This window comes from Squalius cephalus (genome assembly GCF_949319135.1).
Source record: "Squalius cephalus genome assembly, chromosome: 21".
NCBI classification, from domain to species: domain Eukaryota; kingdom Metazoa; phylum Chordata; class Actinopteri; order Cypriniformes; family Leuciscidae; genus Squalius; species Squalius cephalus.
The window spans coordinates 30,490,496-30,509,839 of record NC_137142.1 but is presented as its reverse complement, the minus strand read 5'-3'; the positions used below and the strand labels follow the sequence as shown (position 1 = coordinate 30,509,839).

Genomic DNA, 19,344 nt, shown 5'->3' with positions numbered 1-19,344 from the left:
AATATTCCACCAATGCCGAGAAAAATGTGACTTTTTTTTTTTGCACACTACCATGAGGATGTCAACATGAAGTAATGTGGATTTTTTTTATTTAGCATTTCTTAAAGCCAGCATAAAATGGAAGTTGTGATCTTTTCTTTCAATATTTTAATCAATATCACACTAATCACAGTGTAAATATTCATAAAAACACTGCAGTTTGCTATCTATCTATCTATCTATCTTCACAGATCTAATGAGTGCACTAGGATGGTCATCACTAGAAGGCCAGCTCAAGATGCTGGAAACAGAGGAATGGGATGAGAGAAAAGTGGACAAAAAGTAAGAAGTGTAAGACTAGAAAAAACATCTATGGCTCCATAAGGAGAGTAAATGTGCTCCAATCACTGCCAGGCGACCTGCCCGGAGAACAGAGAAAGAGAGAGAGAGAGAGAGAGAGAGGAGGGTGAAGAGAAGGTAGCACTTCCATGCGTGCTCTAATGCGCTGTCTGGCACACTGCCTGAGGCTTTGTTAACTCAATACCACATTTGGCGATGGTCTGAAATCCACAGCATCACTCCATTACACTCATTAAAGGTGCCCCTGAATACAGCGGGTGTCACTGACCCCTACAAACACTCACAATGTTTTGTCATTCTGCCAGGTTTCTTGATCAGATTTGAGCTGGTTATGCAACCAGTCTGTTAGGAGATAAGTGATTAATCGAAATGATCTGATGGTGTATTTAGCTTCATGGATACTGTTCTCATCAAGGTGCTCTCAAAATGTTAAAAGAGGCTGAATGAGATTGGGCCAAGTATTGGCCCCTAAGAGACTCCAAAGCTCAATTTTGTACCCCATAGTAAGTCAAATAAAGAGACCTGCCCCGGGTGTATATTAGATGTACTGTAAGAGAACAAGTCGACTGGCACTTACCATTTTAAAAGCCAAGTGGTGGGTTTTTCCTTTCAATAGAGACAAACTGCTTAAGTTGTATTTTGGCAACTAAATAAGGACGGATTTGTTTCTTTGAGGCGCCAGAGGTATTTTAAAGTGTTTAAAATAACATTTTGTTGAAGCTGATGTTAAAGAGACATGGTGAAAGAACATCCTAGCAGTTGTACTTGGAGAAATTTCCACCTGATGTTTTGTAAAAAGTGGATCATGAGCTAAAATTACAGAATTGCACTACACAAGTTTTTTTAAGCAAAGTACATTACCTGGTGGATGTGCCAGGTATGGGCCGTCCAGTGTCCACCAGGACACACCAGCAGTACCCGGTGGAGGGATGGCACTGGACGGGTTTGTAGAGGCCACCGTGAGCGCAGTCAGGTACAAAAACCGCTTCGTTTTTATGCTGTCTCGCTTCTTCCTGTGCCGACAGATGCTCCTGATCACACGAGGTCGCTGAGGTAAAGTGAGACAGAAGAAAGAAGTGAAATACAGCAGGAGACACAATATGAGTGAGTAAGTGTCAGTGTTCTCTGTGGTGAAGAAAGGCCGAGCATCTGGGTTGCTGTACAATGAAAGTAGACAGTGACCAGGAGCTGTCAAGCTTATAAAAAACAAAAAAACCTTACAATTTCCATAAAAGAATTATTAGTCGCACATACGACTAATGCACAATATACCAAGTCTTTTGAACAGGTTGTGAGGAACAGAACAAACAAGCTCCAATCTAAATTAGGGATACAAAAATCCATAGTTTGACTAATATATTGTCTGCTAAGATGTCTTAATATTGATTGTTTTGGAAGGCAGCATAGATGCATCCATCACTGCCTGTGATATCCCATGATCCTGTGTGTGTGTTTGGGCTGCATAAAAGAATAACGTTGTCCGATGTTAAAATATTTAATAATAAATTCAAATTGAATTGATACATTTAATCACATTTGAATTAAATTCATAAAATTGGCAGTTTTATGTAAACAAATTAAATGTAAAAAAGGGATTTATTTTAATCTTAGGAATTCCTTTATACTAAGAAATAAGCACTGCAGTATTTATTAAATATCATATCCCGTGATTCTATGCATGTGCTTTGTGTGGATAAAACAACGTAATTGATGTCTGATGTTGAAAGAAATACATTTAAATTCAATTAAATTGACATTGAATTGGAACTAATTAATTGAATTGCAACTAATTAATGTACGAATGTAAATTTGTAACTTTTTTTCAACTTGTGATTTCATTTAGACTGAGAAATAAGAATTGTATTCATTAAATATATCCCATTATCATGTACATGTGATTCAGCTGGTTAAAAGAATGCAAATGCTGTCTGATGTTGTAAGAATTTTTTTTTTAATTAAATGAATTCAATTTCATTTGCAATTGAACAAATTAATTAAATATATAAATGTCTTTTTTTTTCAACGTATGATTCCATTGATAAATAAGCATTTGTATTCATTAAATAATCTTCTAATATGGGGCTGTTGATTGCTTGAATCTGATTGGTTGACGAATGTTCAAACAGCTAAAGTAGTTCCAGGTAATGTCCATATCACTTCGCCAAATGATTTAAGTTATTTCAAAGGTCCGTACAGCCTAAAACAGCAAAAGAACCAAAACCCACTACGACACTGACCAAGCAAATAAATAAAGTAAAAAATAAGATAAAAACGACAAATTAGTTCCATGTTTTTTGCCACAAAATGACCTTTTATTATGTAAGGAAAGCACATACTCTCTCTCTCTCTCTCTCTCTCTCTCTCTCTCTCCCACTGAAACGCACACACGGAAACATGAAATTTGTTGTCAGCGATGCTCTGACGATTTTATAAGTAAAATAGATTAGCAACCTAAAATCTATGACATTTCTCACCAGCGAGGTAATAACAGCGCTATTCTTGAAGCAGAAACACTGCCGAACATTGCTGAGAGATGCACAGACTCAGGTAATTCACACACTCTTAATCTCTCTTTCTCTCTCTCTCTAACTGCATGAATGACTGCATTAATCAACTAGCTCAAGCCTCCGTTACTAGCTCTAAAATGACATTTTGGTATTAGCAATGGAGGCTTGGGATGAGATGCGTAAGTACACACACAAGAGCATTTTAAAGACAAAAACCTGACGCATGTCTTGAAATACAACATCTCGGTAACCGTAGTATAACGGAATAATTGACTCTGGTCCATGGAATTACTCAAAAATAATGTACACACGAGGTGTAGCAGCCACGGGTGTGCATTATTTTCTTATAATTCAACAGCCCGTCGTCAATTACTCCTTACATAGTTATCTCTAAAGCTCATTTGAATTGGTTTTAGTTCATTTGACATAATATGATGGTGCCTGCATCCAAGAACATTGCCTGTGAAGTCAATGACTGACCGGATTGTGATGCCTCAGACACAGCCATGGAGAGATGGATGGACAGCATGTTGGATGGGGTAAAGTTAGAGAGAGTGAAAGTGAGAGCTTGTGCTTTATGGAGGGCCTGCAGGAATGTTTATGACATTAGGACTGCACCGGGCTCCAGCGACCAGCATAAATATTTACACGTTGTCTCTGTGCCTGTGTTCGCAGTGCCTTTGAATGAAAATAGTGACCTTGGGCAGAGAATCGCTGCATAAAACATAGTTTTGGGAAAACAGTGGCATCTTAGTGCTTTCTTTCAATCCTGAGCATGAGCTTAGCCATGAGGCTCAGATTCACGCACAAGACGACAGCCCGAAACACATGAATGATCCATATGGAGCACAACCTTTCAGTGAGATTTCTCTGCATCAGGAACCAATCATGTCATGTGCCACAACACAGCTCTCCAGCAACGCTTTGAGCCGCCTCATCTAATGCAAGCAAGATTATGTGAGTAAAAAAAAGAGAAAGATAAAAAGGAAATGAGGGAGAGAATATTTTGTGCAAAAGTCAAATTTCCATAAATTGTGCAGCCCTAGTTAGTTACCCTGGGTGTTGCTACGCTTTTGCAAAGCTGTTCTGAATGGTATTTAGTGCATTTGCTAAGGTACTGTATTCTCTCGCCCACATCCTTTTATAGTTATCCTCTCTCTCTTTCTCTGTGGTGTTGTCAGGTCTTTGGTTTCATGTGAACATGGTTTTAGAAAATGCTTTTTTTCCCCATCTTTTCTTTGTCTTCCTTTCAGTTCTATTCTGAGCTTCTCTGAATAGTGATAATCACCCTTTAGACCTCAACAAATCAGCCGTAATGAAAACCATCAGCGTTCACTGCACTGCACTGACGTTTTATTGATTGTAAATCAAGAGAACTTTACAATCAAGCTATTCACGCACACACATAGACACACACACAAATGAGTCTGTCAAGAAACGCACAAACTCTGTAATAATGTCATCAGAATTAGATCTGTTATTAAATTCATGTCGTCATTTTTTCCCCAGATGGGTTTTAATGACATCTCTTGATTCCTTCATTAGATCAACATGTCAGGCAATGGCTGAGTGCCGCATTGAGCTGGATCTTCACGTGTGTGTGTGTGTGTGTGTGTGTGTGTGTGTGTGTGCCACTATAGCAACAGAGTTTCAGAATACTGACAGATAAGAATCTGCCTATGTCTCTTTTGCTTTCTCTTTCTATTCTCCTAAAAAAATAACAATAATATAAATAAAAAACTCACGTGTCTGTGACTCACATAGTGGTTTGGTCTTGTTTTGTCTGCTGCGGACCTGTTCTGTCCAGAGTGTAGGGTACTGAGCGATGATGTCTAAAACACGCACGCAGATGCACAAAACATTAATTCTGTTCCAAACCCTACACTCAAATAGGGTTCTTGGCTCAATTTTAAAGAAGGCTTTAAGAAGGCCAAAAATGTTCTATATAAAGATAAATGTCTTAAATGATTGCATAATACTTTAATATTTAATAATATTTTGTTTTTTTAAATCTATTGATAAAGTATGTTTATAAGCTGTTTAATTCATAAAATTTCATTCAAATTAAAAACAAATGAAAACAACATTAATTAATTAATTAGAACTAAATCCATAAAAGTATCCCTAAAAGATTCTATATATGAAGTGACACGACACAACCCTTTTTCTAAGAGTGTAGTGACCGCTTGACCTAAATGGCATTTAAAGGCATCAGTGACACTCACCTTCCTCATCAGCGGACGGCTGGGATTCCACTGCGAAAACCGTTGAAGGATCTGCGTTTAGAATGGAGAAGATTTGCAAGGAAACTACAATTACGAGTGTCAGCTAGACAGTCACATCACATGAGCCAAGAAGCATTTGCACATTGCCCGGCCAGGACAGATTAGAGAAATAGAGAAACATGATAAAACAGACAAGAAAGATAAAGGGTTGAAGGAGGTTTAGTGGTTATAACTGAATCACTGAAAGAAAAACACAGTTCAAACATTTAATCTCTTTGCTTGACACCATAAAACGCCTTTATCAAGACAAAAAGCAGTGTGGTTCAAATACAGAACTCTGTAAATGCTCTAAGGTGTTAAATAAATGCAAACCGCATCCAAAATTGACACTCCAAGCACCAGATGTGAGTAAAAAAACAAGTTTGCCGGTAACTTTAGAATGACCTGCAACATAATCAACATAATGGCTTTTTAAGAAATATGCTTTGAAAAATAGTTTATCTAGGAAGTATTTTCCCCTTCAGAACTTTTATGGCAATATATCCTCACATCCCAGACAGCAACATAGTGTCAGCCCAGATCCGGGTCACATCTGGTACGTGGATTCAACGCGTACCAGATGTGGGCTGGATCTGGGCCGATACTATGTATATGAAGACTTCAGAAGCAAAAGCCTCTAAGTCCGTTTAAAGTTTTTGGTTAATATTAACTTTTTTATCAGGCTCCTATGTATAGTTTTCCAACCAAGTCCCGGCATTTCTGAATGGGCTGAGGCTGGGATTTAGTGAGTTTGAAGTGAAAGTATTTGATGAACGTATACCGTTGCGAAGAGCATTCACTCAATATTATTATCTCATTTTTGACAGAGGTGGCTTTTAGAGGGTTTTGCATCGGAGGTCTTCATATGTCATAATGTTTTTGTGACTGGTGTCCTTTGACTGTGAGATGGAGACTTGCGACCCACTCTGAGCCGGATTTGAACCGTGCATGGGAGACAAGGACGCTAATGATCAGTTGTTTCTGGCAAAACATTAATGTTGGACCCTGTATGCAGAAATGCATGTACGCCATTCCCTGTAAAAAACAACAACAACAACAACAACAACAACAACAAAAAACATGTTTCTGTTTAGTTCAGACTTTATCGATCTGAACAACAGGCATGCAAGAATACATGCCAACACACACGCACACAAGCAGAGTGAACTTATCAGACATGGATGAAGGAAGACTGTTAGACGCTTTGGCCACAGGAATCCTAAATGCTGAGAGCCGCAGGTGTGGTTAACCTCAGTAGGGTCACCATTAACTCATCAGAGGCCAGAAGACAAACTGCCCCTTCTCTCTTTTGGTGTGTGTTTCTCTACTAGCATCCTTGGGAAACAGTTGGGGAACTTGGGGAACAGCCACTGTCAGCACTCTGATGAAGTGATAAATTATTATGAGATCCGACCCTGTTATTTATATGACTCTAAAATTTCAGTGTAGCTCAACACATCAGTGAATTTCTATGTTTTTGTGGCTTTTTGCCTTTTATTTCATAGAATGGCCCAGCAGCAACAGGAAATGGTGGGAAGAAGGAGAAGGCGTGGGATCGGGAAATGACCCAAGACGCGAAACCAGGTCATCATCGTGCTATGTGCACTACTGACCTGGCCGCACCGCTGACAAAACTTATATATGGGCAGTAGCATCGTAACCATCATGGAACCTTATGAGTGACTGATTTGGAATGCTCTACGTTAACAAAATAACGTTTTTGATCAGCGTAATTGATTTCAATAGTTTGGCATCAGCAGTTAAAGGGTTAGTTCACCCAAAAATGAAAATGATCACTGGTTTCCGGTAACGGCTGTAAGCAAATCTAGTTCTGGCGGAAGAGTGACCTCTGACCCGACGCATGACGTAGAATGTAGGAGTAGCGTCTGCTTAGATGAGAGTAGACGCCTCTCGCGGTTCAAACAAATAGAGCTGGACAACAAACTCAAGCTCCTCCCACATTTGACACTATGATGCTGTCTGGGGAGGGTTTCAACTGATAAGGACATTCCTCTTAAAACTGAGGGGAAAAGACCACAAAAAAAACAAAGTGATTATCTAGAAATCAGGTGGTCTCTTCTGCTTTGTGAAAGGAGGGAAATCAGTGGCGTTAGTAGTGATGAGAAAGGTCTTCATCTGGAAAGAAGAGAAATGATGTCCAGGTGAAGTGGTTAATGTTCACTACGGTACTATGACAAAACCGTGAAGCCCTTCGATTTCGTTTTAACGACTGTGAAAGGCAAAGGCTGTTATTACATCGTCTCTCTGTTTAACGACTCCAACATACGACCATTTACTTTCAGCCCTGAAGCAACTTCAGCACTCTCAATTCACAAAATATTGGAATGGCAAGCCGTAACTCGCAGTACAGACACACACACACACACGTACACACACATTAAAACGTAGCTGCCAGTACAGATTGTTCACACATAGAATCATTGAGGCTATTTACCTGATTTTCCTGGATCCTTCGGATTTACTTTACCATTCTTGGACCCTGTAAATCAGCAGGACAGTCACAGGTTACTCACGCTAACATTTGAGCAAATCTGCACCTAGAATTTTGTACGTTCTAACTGGATTAGAAATTTGAACGCTCAAATATGCCGCAGATCAAGTGTTCCAGAAATGGTTGATTTTATTTTTTGAAAAGTGACTTACGTTTTTAATTATCTTTTAAGCTCCACAGGGGAACATGATAATGTTATGGAGACTGCAGGGGGTAAAAGCCATATGACACTATCTTGGAGTAAAAGAGCAAGAATGTTTGAGCTCGGCCGCTTCGCTTGCCAAACGCGCATTTGTTTTGTGATGCTCCCCCAGACCTAACTGATTAAGCTGTTGCATGTGCAATTAAATCTAATTGGTCCTTTTCTAGTGAAGTTGTGGTTGTTGTACAAAGCCAAGCCAACAATGTTATGATCCAGGAACTCATGGCCTGCAGTGATAGAGTTTCAGTTTTGTGCGTTCAATGGTTCTATGGTAGTTTACTGCATGTGGCTTTGGTTATGTGGTATTGTTATGCTGAAATTTTTATGTAGATTAGGATTAGCTCTGTTCTGGCATTGCTCAGTGCCCTCACTGGCTTAGACACCACATTTACAGCTTGTGTAAGGAGCTCTGGGTGCCTTAGTCTCTTGATTTATATTGCCTAGCTTTTATGTGCCAAAACATCAAGATCGTGTCATCAAGGTTAAGACTGTTTGGAATCACTTTGGAATATTATTGATGCTGTGAAAATCTCTTTTGCAAACAAAGAAAACGTGATTGAAGAATGCATTGGAAAAAAAACCAGCAGTGGTAATGTATTGTACCTTGGCATTGGGGTTTCTTATTGGCTACTGCTGAGCCACTGATGGGTCTGCCACTGGGTGTTACACACCAGCAATAACCAGTGTAGCTGTGGCACTGAACCTGTTAATCAAATACAGAAGAAAATAGAAAAAAAAACAGAGAGAGTGGCAGAAAAACTAAGACATTTGACAGTGAAATCCTTAAAGGTACAAAATCCTACATTGTCTACTTTTTTAAGGTTTCTTGAACCATAAACAATTAATGTCATACATCTGTACATCCATCCGTCCAACCATCTGTCTATCTATCTATCTATCTATCTATCTATCTATCTATCTATCTATCTATCTATCTATCTATCTATCTATCTATCTATCTATCTATCTATCTATCTATCTATCTATCTATCTGTCTGTCTTTGTCCATCATCTGTCTGTCTGTCTGTCTGTCTGTCTGTCTATCTATCTATCTATCTATCTATCTATCTATCTATCTATCTATCTATCTATCTATCTATCTATCTATCTATCTATCTGTCTGTCTTTGTCCATCATCTGTCTGTCTGTCTGTCTGTCTGTCTGTCTGTCTGTCTGTCTATCTATCTATCTATCTATCTATCTATCTATCTATCTATCTATCTATCTATCTATCTGTCTGTCTGTCTGTCTGTCTTTGTCCATCATCTGTCTGTCTGTCTGTCTGTCTGTCTGTCTGTCTGTCTGTCTGTCTGTCTGTCTATCTATCTATCTATCTATCTATCTATCTACCTGTCTGTCTTTGTCCATCGTCTGTCTGTCTGTCTGTCTGTCTATCTGTCTGTCTGTCTGTCTGTCTGTCTGTCTGTCTGTCTGTCTGTCTGTCTGTCTGTCTATCTATCTATCTATGTATCTATCTATCTATCTATCTATCTATCTATCTATCTATCTATCTATCTATCTATCTATCTATCTATCTATCTATCTGTCTTTGCCCATCATCTGTCTGTCTGTCTATCTATCTATCTATCTATCTATCTATCTATCTATCTATTTATCTATCTATCTATCTATCTATCTATCTATCTATCTATCTATCTATCTATCTATCTATCTATCTATCTATCTATCTATCTATCTATCTATCTATCTATCTGTCTGTCTGTCTGTCTGTCTGTCTGTCTGTCTGTCTGTCTGTCTGTCTGTCTCTTACCTCACTGTAGGTTCCGTCAGGATTGCAGACAGGTACGAACACCTGTGGGAAGAGTTTCTTAGCTTGCTGCTCTGTGTATTTCTTCTCTGCCACACACCTGGATGTATCTGGAGACACGAAACAGGTAAATCCAGCAAGTTAGAAGAATGTTAATATAATCAACAGTTACTGTCCTCCCAACATCTAGGTGGAATGAGGTAAGATATGAAACGCTTTGGAGCAAAAGAGTCGAGTCCATTGAAAACGTTTTTAAATACAACTTCCAAAATAAAATATTTTGTATATCTGAAAATTAAGATGCAAAATTCTTGTAAGTAAAAAAAAAGGCAGAAATAATTCACGTGTCTGAATTTGGTCAGTCCATTCATAGGCAATTTGGGTTTCACTTTATTTTAAGATATCTGTGTTACAGTGTAATTACACATTTAAGTACTGAGTAATAGTAATTAACTACATGTACTTTCTCTAGGGTTAGGAAAAGGGTTTGGTTTAGGGTTAATTGCATGCAAGTATGCATAATGTATAGCTATTAATACAGTAACTACATTTAACTTGGAATAAGGACACTGTAAAATAAAGTGTTACCGTAATTTGTTGTAAACTGAAAATTCTTCCATTATCTATCTACTTTCACACAGTCATCATCAATCAGGACTTCTACTTGAGCTCCTTTAAAAATACATAACTCCTCTGCTTTGGAGACCTTGAAAAGTACTATAAACTTGATGATTCATTTGTTCACAAACTCTGTCCATCCTCTTTTCTATATATAACCTTAACCTTTATTTCCCATCATTCCACTTTAAACACACAGTCACTATTCTGCTCATCGTGTCAGTGTAATATAGAAAACAGAAAGTCCACAGAGAGCGAGTGCATTAAATTCAAACCGACAGGCGAGTCCTCTGGCATCCTCTCTCTCTCACTGATGTGGCACTGGTGTTTTTTATTTCATTTTTTCGAAGGAAAGGAAAGAATGGTAATGGCGAAAGAAAATGGAGCAGGAAATATGACTTGGTTTCTTTTGCAGTGACATGTGACCTCTTAGACACCGAATAATTCAAGATGTTTCAGAAGTGGTGGATCCATGTGTGTGGTTAGGAATTGGATCAACAGTCCTACTGGAGTCAATAGTATCTCTACGCCAGTCCAGTGGTGAAAGGATCACGGATATCTCTGTGTTGAGTCTGTGTGAGGTGATAATGTCCAGCACGTTGTAAAGTATCTGTGAATGTGTGTGTATGTCGATGATGCAGCTGGGCAGGAAATCCTCCAGAGCTCATCAGTCTCGAAATTTAATTTCAGTGGAGACATAAACTCACTCTCCACTGGGAAAATCATTAAAACACTTTCTGTCTGGGATGGCATGAGAGGGCGAAAAGAAAGGCAATGAAAAAAGGTGAGTAAGGCAATCCCAGAATGCACTGCAGGTGATATAAATGCCAGCCTAGAAATATATGTGGATACTGTATCATTCAGTAATGAATAATATAACTAAAATATAGTTCAGTCTTTTTAAACTTGGCTATTTTATGCAATATTTGTGTGTATTATGTATTTTATTGCTTATTAGAGTATCATGGCATTTGCTTATCAAAATGGATGGATGCTGGAAAATGTGTTAAGTAAATATGTTAACTGAAAGAGGAAGGACGCTGATCGCTGAGTGTTTCCAGAGTGGAAAAATGTAAAAATAGGTCAGAGCAGAAGAAAAGGTTCAAAAGCTGTATTTTTATGCCTAGGAACAATTATTATTTATGCATTTAATATTTATTATACGTGTGCACAGCTAGCACAATTTGTGCATGTACTTCTTAAATTGTGCATACTTCTTTTTCCAATCTAATCATTCCTTTTTGGTTTTCATTCACTCTCTTTTCAGTGGAACATAATTTATCCTCGTTTCATACCTCTTTTCCTCTCTCTCTCTCTCTCTCTCTCTCTCTCTCTCTCTCTCTCTCTCTCTCTCTCTCTCTCTCTCTCTCTCTCTCTCTCTCTCTCTCACACACCCTTTTTAATCCCAATGTAAGAATGACACATTGTGCTTACTAGTAGGGAAAGAAAGAGAGAACGGGAGACAGAAAGAAAGAAAAAGAAAAGATAAAGGGCACGAGAGTCTTCCGGCCGAGCCTAATACAATGAGAGTGTTTGAGAGCCATCTGACCTTTGACCTCTGTGGGTACTGACAGTGTTTTGTCAGTCTCTCATTCAAATGACCACCGATCTTTCACAGATATGAATGCACCACTGTACATGTATTTTTACATGGACAAGATCCCCATCAAGATCTTTAATCCAAGCAAAGATGTTTCAAAATTGTCAAAAAGCACAAATTTTGTATTTAGATCAAATTCACTGGTCATAAATACTGCTATATTTTTCCTATTAAATTCCCAGTTCAAATATAGTGATTTTATAGACAACATAAAATGACATGTGCAATCAACAGGAAATGAATACACTGTCTAACTTGCTTTGATCCATCCGGTTTTGATTGAATAGTGAATGTTATGTGGCCTTGGTTACATCATGAGAAAAGAAAATTTGTTCCAGAGGCATTAAATGTAAGTTAAAACATTTTAATGGATTTTTATTTACATTTTATATTATGATTATATTATATATGTGACCCTGTCTGGACTACAAAACCAGTCACATGGGTCAATTTTTCGAAATTGAGATTCATACATCATATGAAAGCTGAATAAATAAGCGTTCCATTGATGTATGGTTTGTTAGGATAGGACAATATTTGGCCGAGATACAACTATTAGAACATCTGGAATCTGAGAGTGCAAAAAAATCGAAACATTGAGAAAATCTCCTTTAAAGTTGTCCATTTATATTCACGATTGTGCTGCATTCACTCACAAAAATAAATGTTTTATATATTTACGGTAGGAAATTTACAAAATATCTTCATGGAACATGATCTTTACTTAATATCCTAATGATTTTTGGCATAAAAAAAATTCGATAATTTTGACCCATGCTTTTGTCACAAATATACCTGTGCGACATGTGACTGGTTTTGTGGTCCAGGGTCACATATTTGATTTTAAACAAACTTTTTTTCTAATTTAGGATGCTCTGATACGGAAAATAAGGAGTGGTCAGCCTCAGTTCAGGTAGCTTTGTTGTTACAAATCACTGTTAGTGTGAACGCCTCTTAAGAGTACAATTCAAAACGTCATAGAAGATAATGTGTTGTACTCTATAAAATCCCACTCTGTCTCGTCAAAGAATCATTTATCCCTTGATGGATTTAACCCTGCTCGCCTCGACCCTGGCCCACAAAGGGCATCAGGCCAGCCAGCAGCAGCTCAAGCATGAGTGGTGAACTCTGACCTTTGCATTGGCCTCGGATGACCTCCAGCTGAGGGTCACGGCACTTTGCGCGGAGAAACTCGCAGCGGGAACTGAAGGTCCGTCCATCCGATGCGCACAGCGGCTTGCGAGGAGCTCCGGTACAATCCGTATTGCATTCTTTATCCTGCTCCACACGCAGAAACTGTAAAGACAGACAGAGAGAGATTTTAGCATATTACTAAGCAAAATGTGATTCTTTAATAAGTGTAAAAATACATAGCATACAAATATTGGGTAAAGTAACAAATGCTATTTAAATACACTATTTTTTTTTATTTATTTAACAGTATATTTTAATATTTAAACTGATATTATATTTAGATTTTATTTTAAATTATACTTATAAAAATTAAATATAAATACAATTTTATAATATAATTTTAACATAACATATTTAAATATAATTATAATTAATCAATTATACTAAATCAATTATATATAATTATATTTATTAGGGCTGTCAAAATTAACGTGTTAACACATGCAATAATTTTTTCCAGTTTTACGCGTAAAAAATATTTAATGCAATTAACGCAGCTTTTTTTGGCTAGCGTTACATTATGACGCTCTATCATTCATTCAAGCACTATTAAACCATTCAAGAGCGAATAAGACAACTGTGTCTGTAAATCAAAATCTGTATTGTTATTTTTTCACTTAGCTTGTTGTAATCTCCAGGAAGGATGCAAATGATGACACCTTCATTCTAAGAAAGTATCTTAGAAGGCAGCATAATATTTTTGTGCATTTTGTGCAAACAAATACATTTCAAGTATTGGTAACACTGGGCCCTATTTTAACGATCTGAAACGCAAGTATCAAGCGCAAAACGCAAGTAACTTTGTGGGCGGGTCTTGAGCGCTGTTGCTATTATACCGGCGGGATAAATGACTCTTGCGCCCGACGCAAATCTAAAATGGGTTGCTCTGAAGTAGCTTCATTATTCATAGGTGTGGTTTGGGCGTAACGTGAAATAAACCAATCAGAGCGTCATCTCACATTCCCTTTAAGAGCAGGCGCGCTTGTTCTATAGCGGATTCCTATTATAACGGCGGATTTGCCAGGCGCGCGCCAGGAGCAGTTCACAGCCGAGGAGACCGACGTTCTCGTCAGGGACGTTGAGGATGGAGAAACACACCCAAATTAACTTCGGTTAAACAGGCGTATGATAATTTGGGTAAATGTGTAAGCTAGATGTATGCTTTTATAATAAACTGTTTATCTATCTATCTATCTATCTATCTATCTATCTATCTATCTATCTATCTATCTATCGTAATAATGTAGGCTATGATTTGCAAAAATGAAACCTGCTGCTTCTGTGTAGATGAGAGAATCAAAGTGTATGTGCGTTGTGCACACGCTACATTGATTATGGCCAAGCATGCGCCCTTAAAATAGCATATTATGAATAACATGCGCAACGCGCCACTGACTTTAAACTAGTTTTTTTCAGTCAGTGGCGGAATTGTTTTCTAAACCTGCAAAATAGCATGAGGAAACGTTTGCGCCGGAACACGCCTCCTCTTTGTGCTGAACCGCCCCGGGGAGCGCAAGTGTATTTCTTAGTTAACCGACGTGCGTCTGTGGAGGGAGAAGTCCGCTGTGCGCGGGTGCAAAATAGGAATGATACATGCATCGGTGTACAAAGTCAATAGCGCTGGGTGCAAGATAGGGCCCTTTATTTTGATGGTCCCTTCAATGACTATAACTTTTGCAACTACATGTCAACTTACTCTAACTCTAACCATACCAGTCTACTACTCTACTAATACTGTAATGAGAGTTAGTGGACATGTAGAATGTGTTAAAAGGACCATCAAAATAAAGTGAAACCCATTTATTATATTATGTTATACTGTTATGATGTTTTTTTTTTTGGTGGGCTCAGGATAGTTTCCAGTGAAGGGCTTGGCATCTTTTGAGCTCATCACACTGTTCCATTGTTCCATCACATTCATTTAGTGATTAATACACACACACAAGTGCAAACAAAACACACACAGACAAAAAGCCTTCACACACCCCTCCACGTCTCCCATCCCATGTCACGTCTTGTTTGTGAAAGAGGGATTGCGGGAGAAAGGCAGAGGTGCTGACGGGCTCTCGTGCAGATCTTTTATCTGTCCGTCACTCTCACACCTGCACAGGTACGACCATAAACAACTCGCACACTCACATTGATTGAATACTGTGTATTTTGCTCTTTGTGCACCAATGCACGTTCAATGACACTGCAAACATCACCTCATCGACGAATTCAAGAGTGGACAGGAAATCGGCTCGCTTTGTGTCGGGACATTATCTGCACAGGTGTGTGTTTAATGTTTGGATGAGTTATAATCGGTTAACCTGGAGAACACAAAAATAACTTGAAAAGGTATTCACACACACAGGCACACTCACCTGTGGCCAATAAATCAGCCGCGAGGAACATCGAAAGCAAATCAAAGTAGTGTTGAAAGGAAACAGATTCTTCATATAAATATGATGGGTAGGATCATTACCCACTAAAAAATTAGCACTGGCTGACATCCTACAAATGACTTTCTTTCTCTCTCTCTGTGAGTGTGTGTGTGAAGGAAGTCTGCACCTGGAAGATGGTTTCAGAGGGGGTTTGAGGATCAGCCCTTTGCCCCTGGCGATGGGAGACATGCTGTCATCTCTGATCGTAAATCTAGAGTTGATGAATGTGTGTGTGTGTGTGTGTGTGTGTGTGTGTGTGTGTGTGTGTGTGTGTGTGTGTGTGTGTGTGTGTGTGTGTGTGTGTGTGCGTGCGTGTTTGAGATGAATGTGTGGCAAAGAAGCTGGTTCAGGCTTATCGGAATAGGTGTTTTGAGAGCACAGAGACTAAACTGACCTTTTTTACTTAATTTTGCTAATGAGTTATTGGTTATTAAATCCTTCTCTTCTGAATGCCCTTGTATGTGTGTTCCTAGAAGAAAGTGGTTTCTCAGAGGTTTCTCTTTCATAGCTTAGGAGACTAAATTAAGATCTTGGTGATGTTTTGTTAAGGTATGACCAATTTGTCTCAGATGTTTCTCAGAAAATTTCTACAATAACAACATAATAGAATCAATGTGGATAGCAGATCAGATCATTTGAGCTTATATTTTATGAATTATATATATATACGTTTTGTTTTGTTTTGTTTTGTTTTAGATATACCACAATGTTTTTTTTACTACTAAAATTTTAAATGTAAATGAACTGCTTGATTTAGTCATTATTATTTCAAAAGCAAACTGAATGAAAAATAAACCAATTTCACATTCACATTGTATTCAGCTCTAAATCCACAGTTTTTATTTGTTTATTTGCTTTTATTTTAATTCATTTCATTATTTCCTTTCATAATTTTATTTTATTTTATTTTATTTTATTTTTATTTTTTTATTTTTTTTAAGGGCCCAATTTTGCATACACATTTGACCTGACCCTCAAAGTGGACTGAAAGTAAAATCTTTTTTTTTATATAAATTTTTTTTCCAGCTCTCAGTCCACACACAGCTAAAGTTTATATTTTGTTTGGTGTCACTATAATTATTTTTATTTTTATTTTATTTTATTCTGTTACATTTTATTTTATTTTATTTTATTTTCTCTTTGTGCTTGACCTTCAAAATGGACTAAAAGTGAAATCCACTTTTTTTGTTCATCTCTCAGCCCACACTGTTATTTTTGTAACATGCAAATAGGCGATATGTTTATTTAATTAAATCACACCCCTTTCGAGGTTTAATTATTGCACTTGGCCTTTCACGATTTCAATTTTGTTTTGATTGGCCGCAGTACATCCTGTCTCTATGTGTGACAGAAAATGCGTTTCAAAAGGACAACAGTCCTCTTCTTCATCCTCTGCTCTGCCACACAGGCTGCTTTTTACCCTTAATTCAGAATATTTATGAATGAATGAACGTTAAGTCGTGAATAAGAGGGTCTCATGTCTGGAGTTTGTTGTTTGGGGTCTGTGTGTGCCGGTTTGTGACTGACAGACTCACGCTGTCTGAGATCACGGCTAACACTGACCCAGACCCCCCTCGAAACTCTCAGTCCCACCACAAAATCTCTTTCTTCCCCTCTCTCTCTCTCCGTCTTTATCTTTGACAAACACACAGTCTTTCTCTCTCTGTTCTCACCCTGTTCGCTCTCTTGCGTTTTCTTTGTGTCTCTCTCACACACATGCGCTTTCTTTATCTCCCTCTGGTCTCTGCAGCTGTGACCCTGTGCCCCTTCCGCTCCGTCATTCTCAGCGCTGCTGTCAGTGAGCTCGCAGGAGTCCCGACAGAGATGTCAGGAAACAGATTCTGCCCGGAGAGCCGAGCCAAACACAATCGGCCGCGATGGTCATCTCGCGATCGCGGCCAAGACAGAGTTCACAATCCTCACACCCAGGCCAAGCAATTTCAGCCAACGCGGTTCAATTCGGTCACAGCTGGCGTCTGAGACATGGACAAAACCAACACGGCCACCACCAAGACCTCATCACGGCCAAGACACATTTAGCGATTCAACGGTTGAGATCGACCCAAACGAGACCCCACAAACCCAGACACGGCCAAATAATCACCAATCGATTCAGCCGCAGCCAAACCGAGACACGTCCATTGAACATCTCCAGGGGAATCTGAAGCCACCCACGACCTCTGTCTGTATACAGCATCAACAGCTGGTCCCAGAGACACCAGAGGACCACCAGAACCAGTCCAAACAGACCTCTGATGAGAACAGTGACAGGATCACATTCGGGAACAAACATCAGAGACTGTGCCACTAGCAGTGTTATTTCAGTATTAGTTATACACTTTACAATAAGGTTCATTAGTTAACATTAGTTATATAGGTACCTTAGTTAACATGAACTAAGAATGAACAATATTTTTAAAAAAATCTTAGTTAATATTAATTTCAACATTTACTAATACGCTATTAAAATCAAAGGTTGTATTTGTTAACATTAGTTAATGCACTGTGAACTAACATGAACAAACAATGAACAGCTCTAGTTTTAACTAACATTAACAAAGATTAAAAAAATACTGTAACTGTAAAATACTATAACAAATGTTTTGCTCATTGTTAGTTCATGTTAGTTAATACATTAACTCATTTTAACTAATGAACCTTTTTGTAAAGTGTTACCATTTATACGATATGTATTAATATATATGAATGTTTTCAAACAGGTTTTCCTGAAGTAGATTTGTTATGTGTTGCTATGTGGTTGCTAGATGTTGCATACAGGCCAAGGTCAAAAGATAATTTTATAATTTCACTGTTTTAAAAATGATAATTCCAATCTCCTAGAAAAAGCATTGCTCAATTTTACATGCCTATTTTGCATTCAAGTATTTTGCTCAAACGTGCATGGCAACCTCTGAAGTTTAATATTTAGTGCAAGCGGTTTGTTCAACACTAACCCTAAGTATGAGCTATAGAAATGTTTGCATTAGCAAGCATCACTAAGTAATGAGTGAGATAAAGGTTCCTCAGTGGTTCAGCAAACAAACCCCTTCTTATCAGAATTGTTCAGTGTCTAGCTTGATTAAGTGTGCTATATGGCTCTTTGGAAGATAAAAAAAGTTCTTCAAATCAGTTTATTGGTTTCTAGGTACTTTCGAGAGCCAGTATTTCTGAAGAACTTGACTAGAACTAATCCTTTGTGAAACTTAAAAAGGTTTCAGGTTGTAGAAGGAATTTTTGGCTCTAATAGGAGCTAATTATTAGGAGTTAAAGCAGTGATGCATAAAATATTTCTGAGGGAAGGCTGATAAATGGCAGAAAGATAATAATGAAGTCTTTTTATAGCCAGATCGAAAAGCCAGCACTAATCCATGTGAACTGAGCGGATTAGTCAACATTTTCTAGAGAGGCACAATCACTATATATGATGAACAGATTCAATTTAGACTTTTATTCACATTTAAACATTTATCAGCGAACATAAAAAGAAGCTCAACCGAACATGCTTGATGCGCGAGAATCAAGCATGTTCGGAAGCTCAAACGTGCTGCGTAATACGAGAATGAACCTCATTGGTTCTTGCTGAAACTCAAACGTGCTGCGTAACACGAGAATGAACCTCATTGGTTCTTGCTGAAGCTCAAACGTGCTGCGTAACACGAGAATGAACCTCATTGGTTCTTGCTGAAGCTCAAAGGTGCTGCGTAACACGAGAATGAACCTCATTGGTTCTTGTAGAAGCTCAAATGTGCTGCGTAACACGAGAATGAACCTCATTGGTTCTCGCACATCAAGCGAACATGCTTTAGCTTCCGTTTACCACAACGGATGTGTGAGCGGATAAATGTTTATGTGAATAATCTTCTATGCTGCAAAGAAGTGCAGACAAAATTATCCATGGTCTGTTTTTGCCGAAT

General features: G+C 38.2%; 1 protein-coding gene across 4 annotated transcripts in view; it reads right to left on the bottom strand.

Annotated features, from left to right (window-relative positions):
- The window catches only part of smoc2 (SPARC related modular calcium binding 2), a 36,261-nt gene that overhangs the window by 11,027 nt on the left and 5,890 nt on the right, over positions 1-19,344 (bottom strand). The window contains exons 2-8 of one of the 4 annotated variants that reach the window (XM_079856156.1): positions 12,944-13,106; positions 9,596-9,702; positions 8,428-8,527; positions 7,566-7,610; positions 5,072-5,122; positions 4,607-4,678; positions 1,201-1,387 (exon numbers count right to left, since the gene is read on the bottom strand). In XM_079856156.1, the coding sequence (XP_079712282.1) occupies positions 1,201-1,387; positions 4,607-4,678; positions 5,072-5,122; positions 7,566-7,610; positions 8,428-8,527; positions 9,596-9,702; positions 12,944-13,106 (725 nt within the window). Of the gene's footprint in view, positions 1-1,200; positions 1,388-4,591; positions 4,679-5,071; positions 5,156-7,565; positions 7,611-8,427; positions 8,528-9,595; positions 9,703-12,943; positions 13,107-19,344 lie in introns of all 4 variants that reach the window. The other 3 variants (XM_079856155.1, XM_079856154.1, XM_079856153.1) reach the window with 3 other exon arrangements.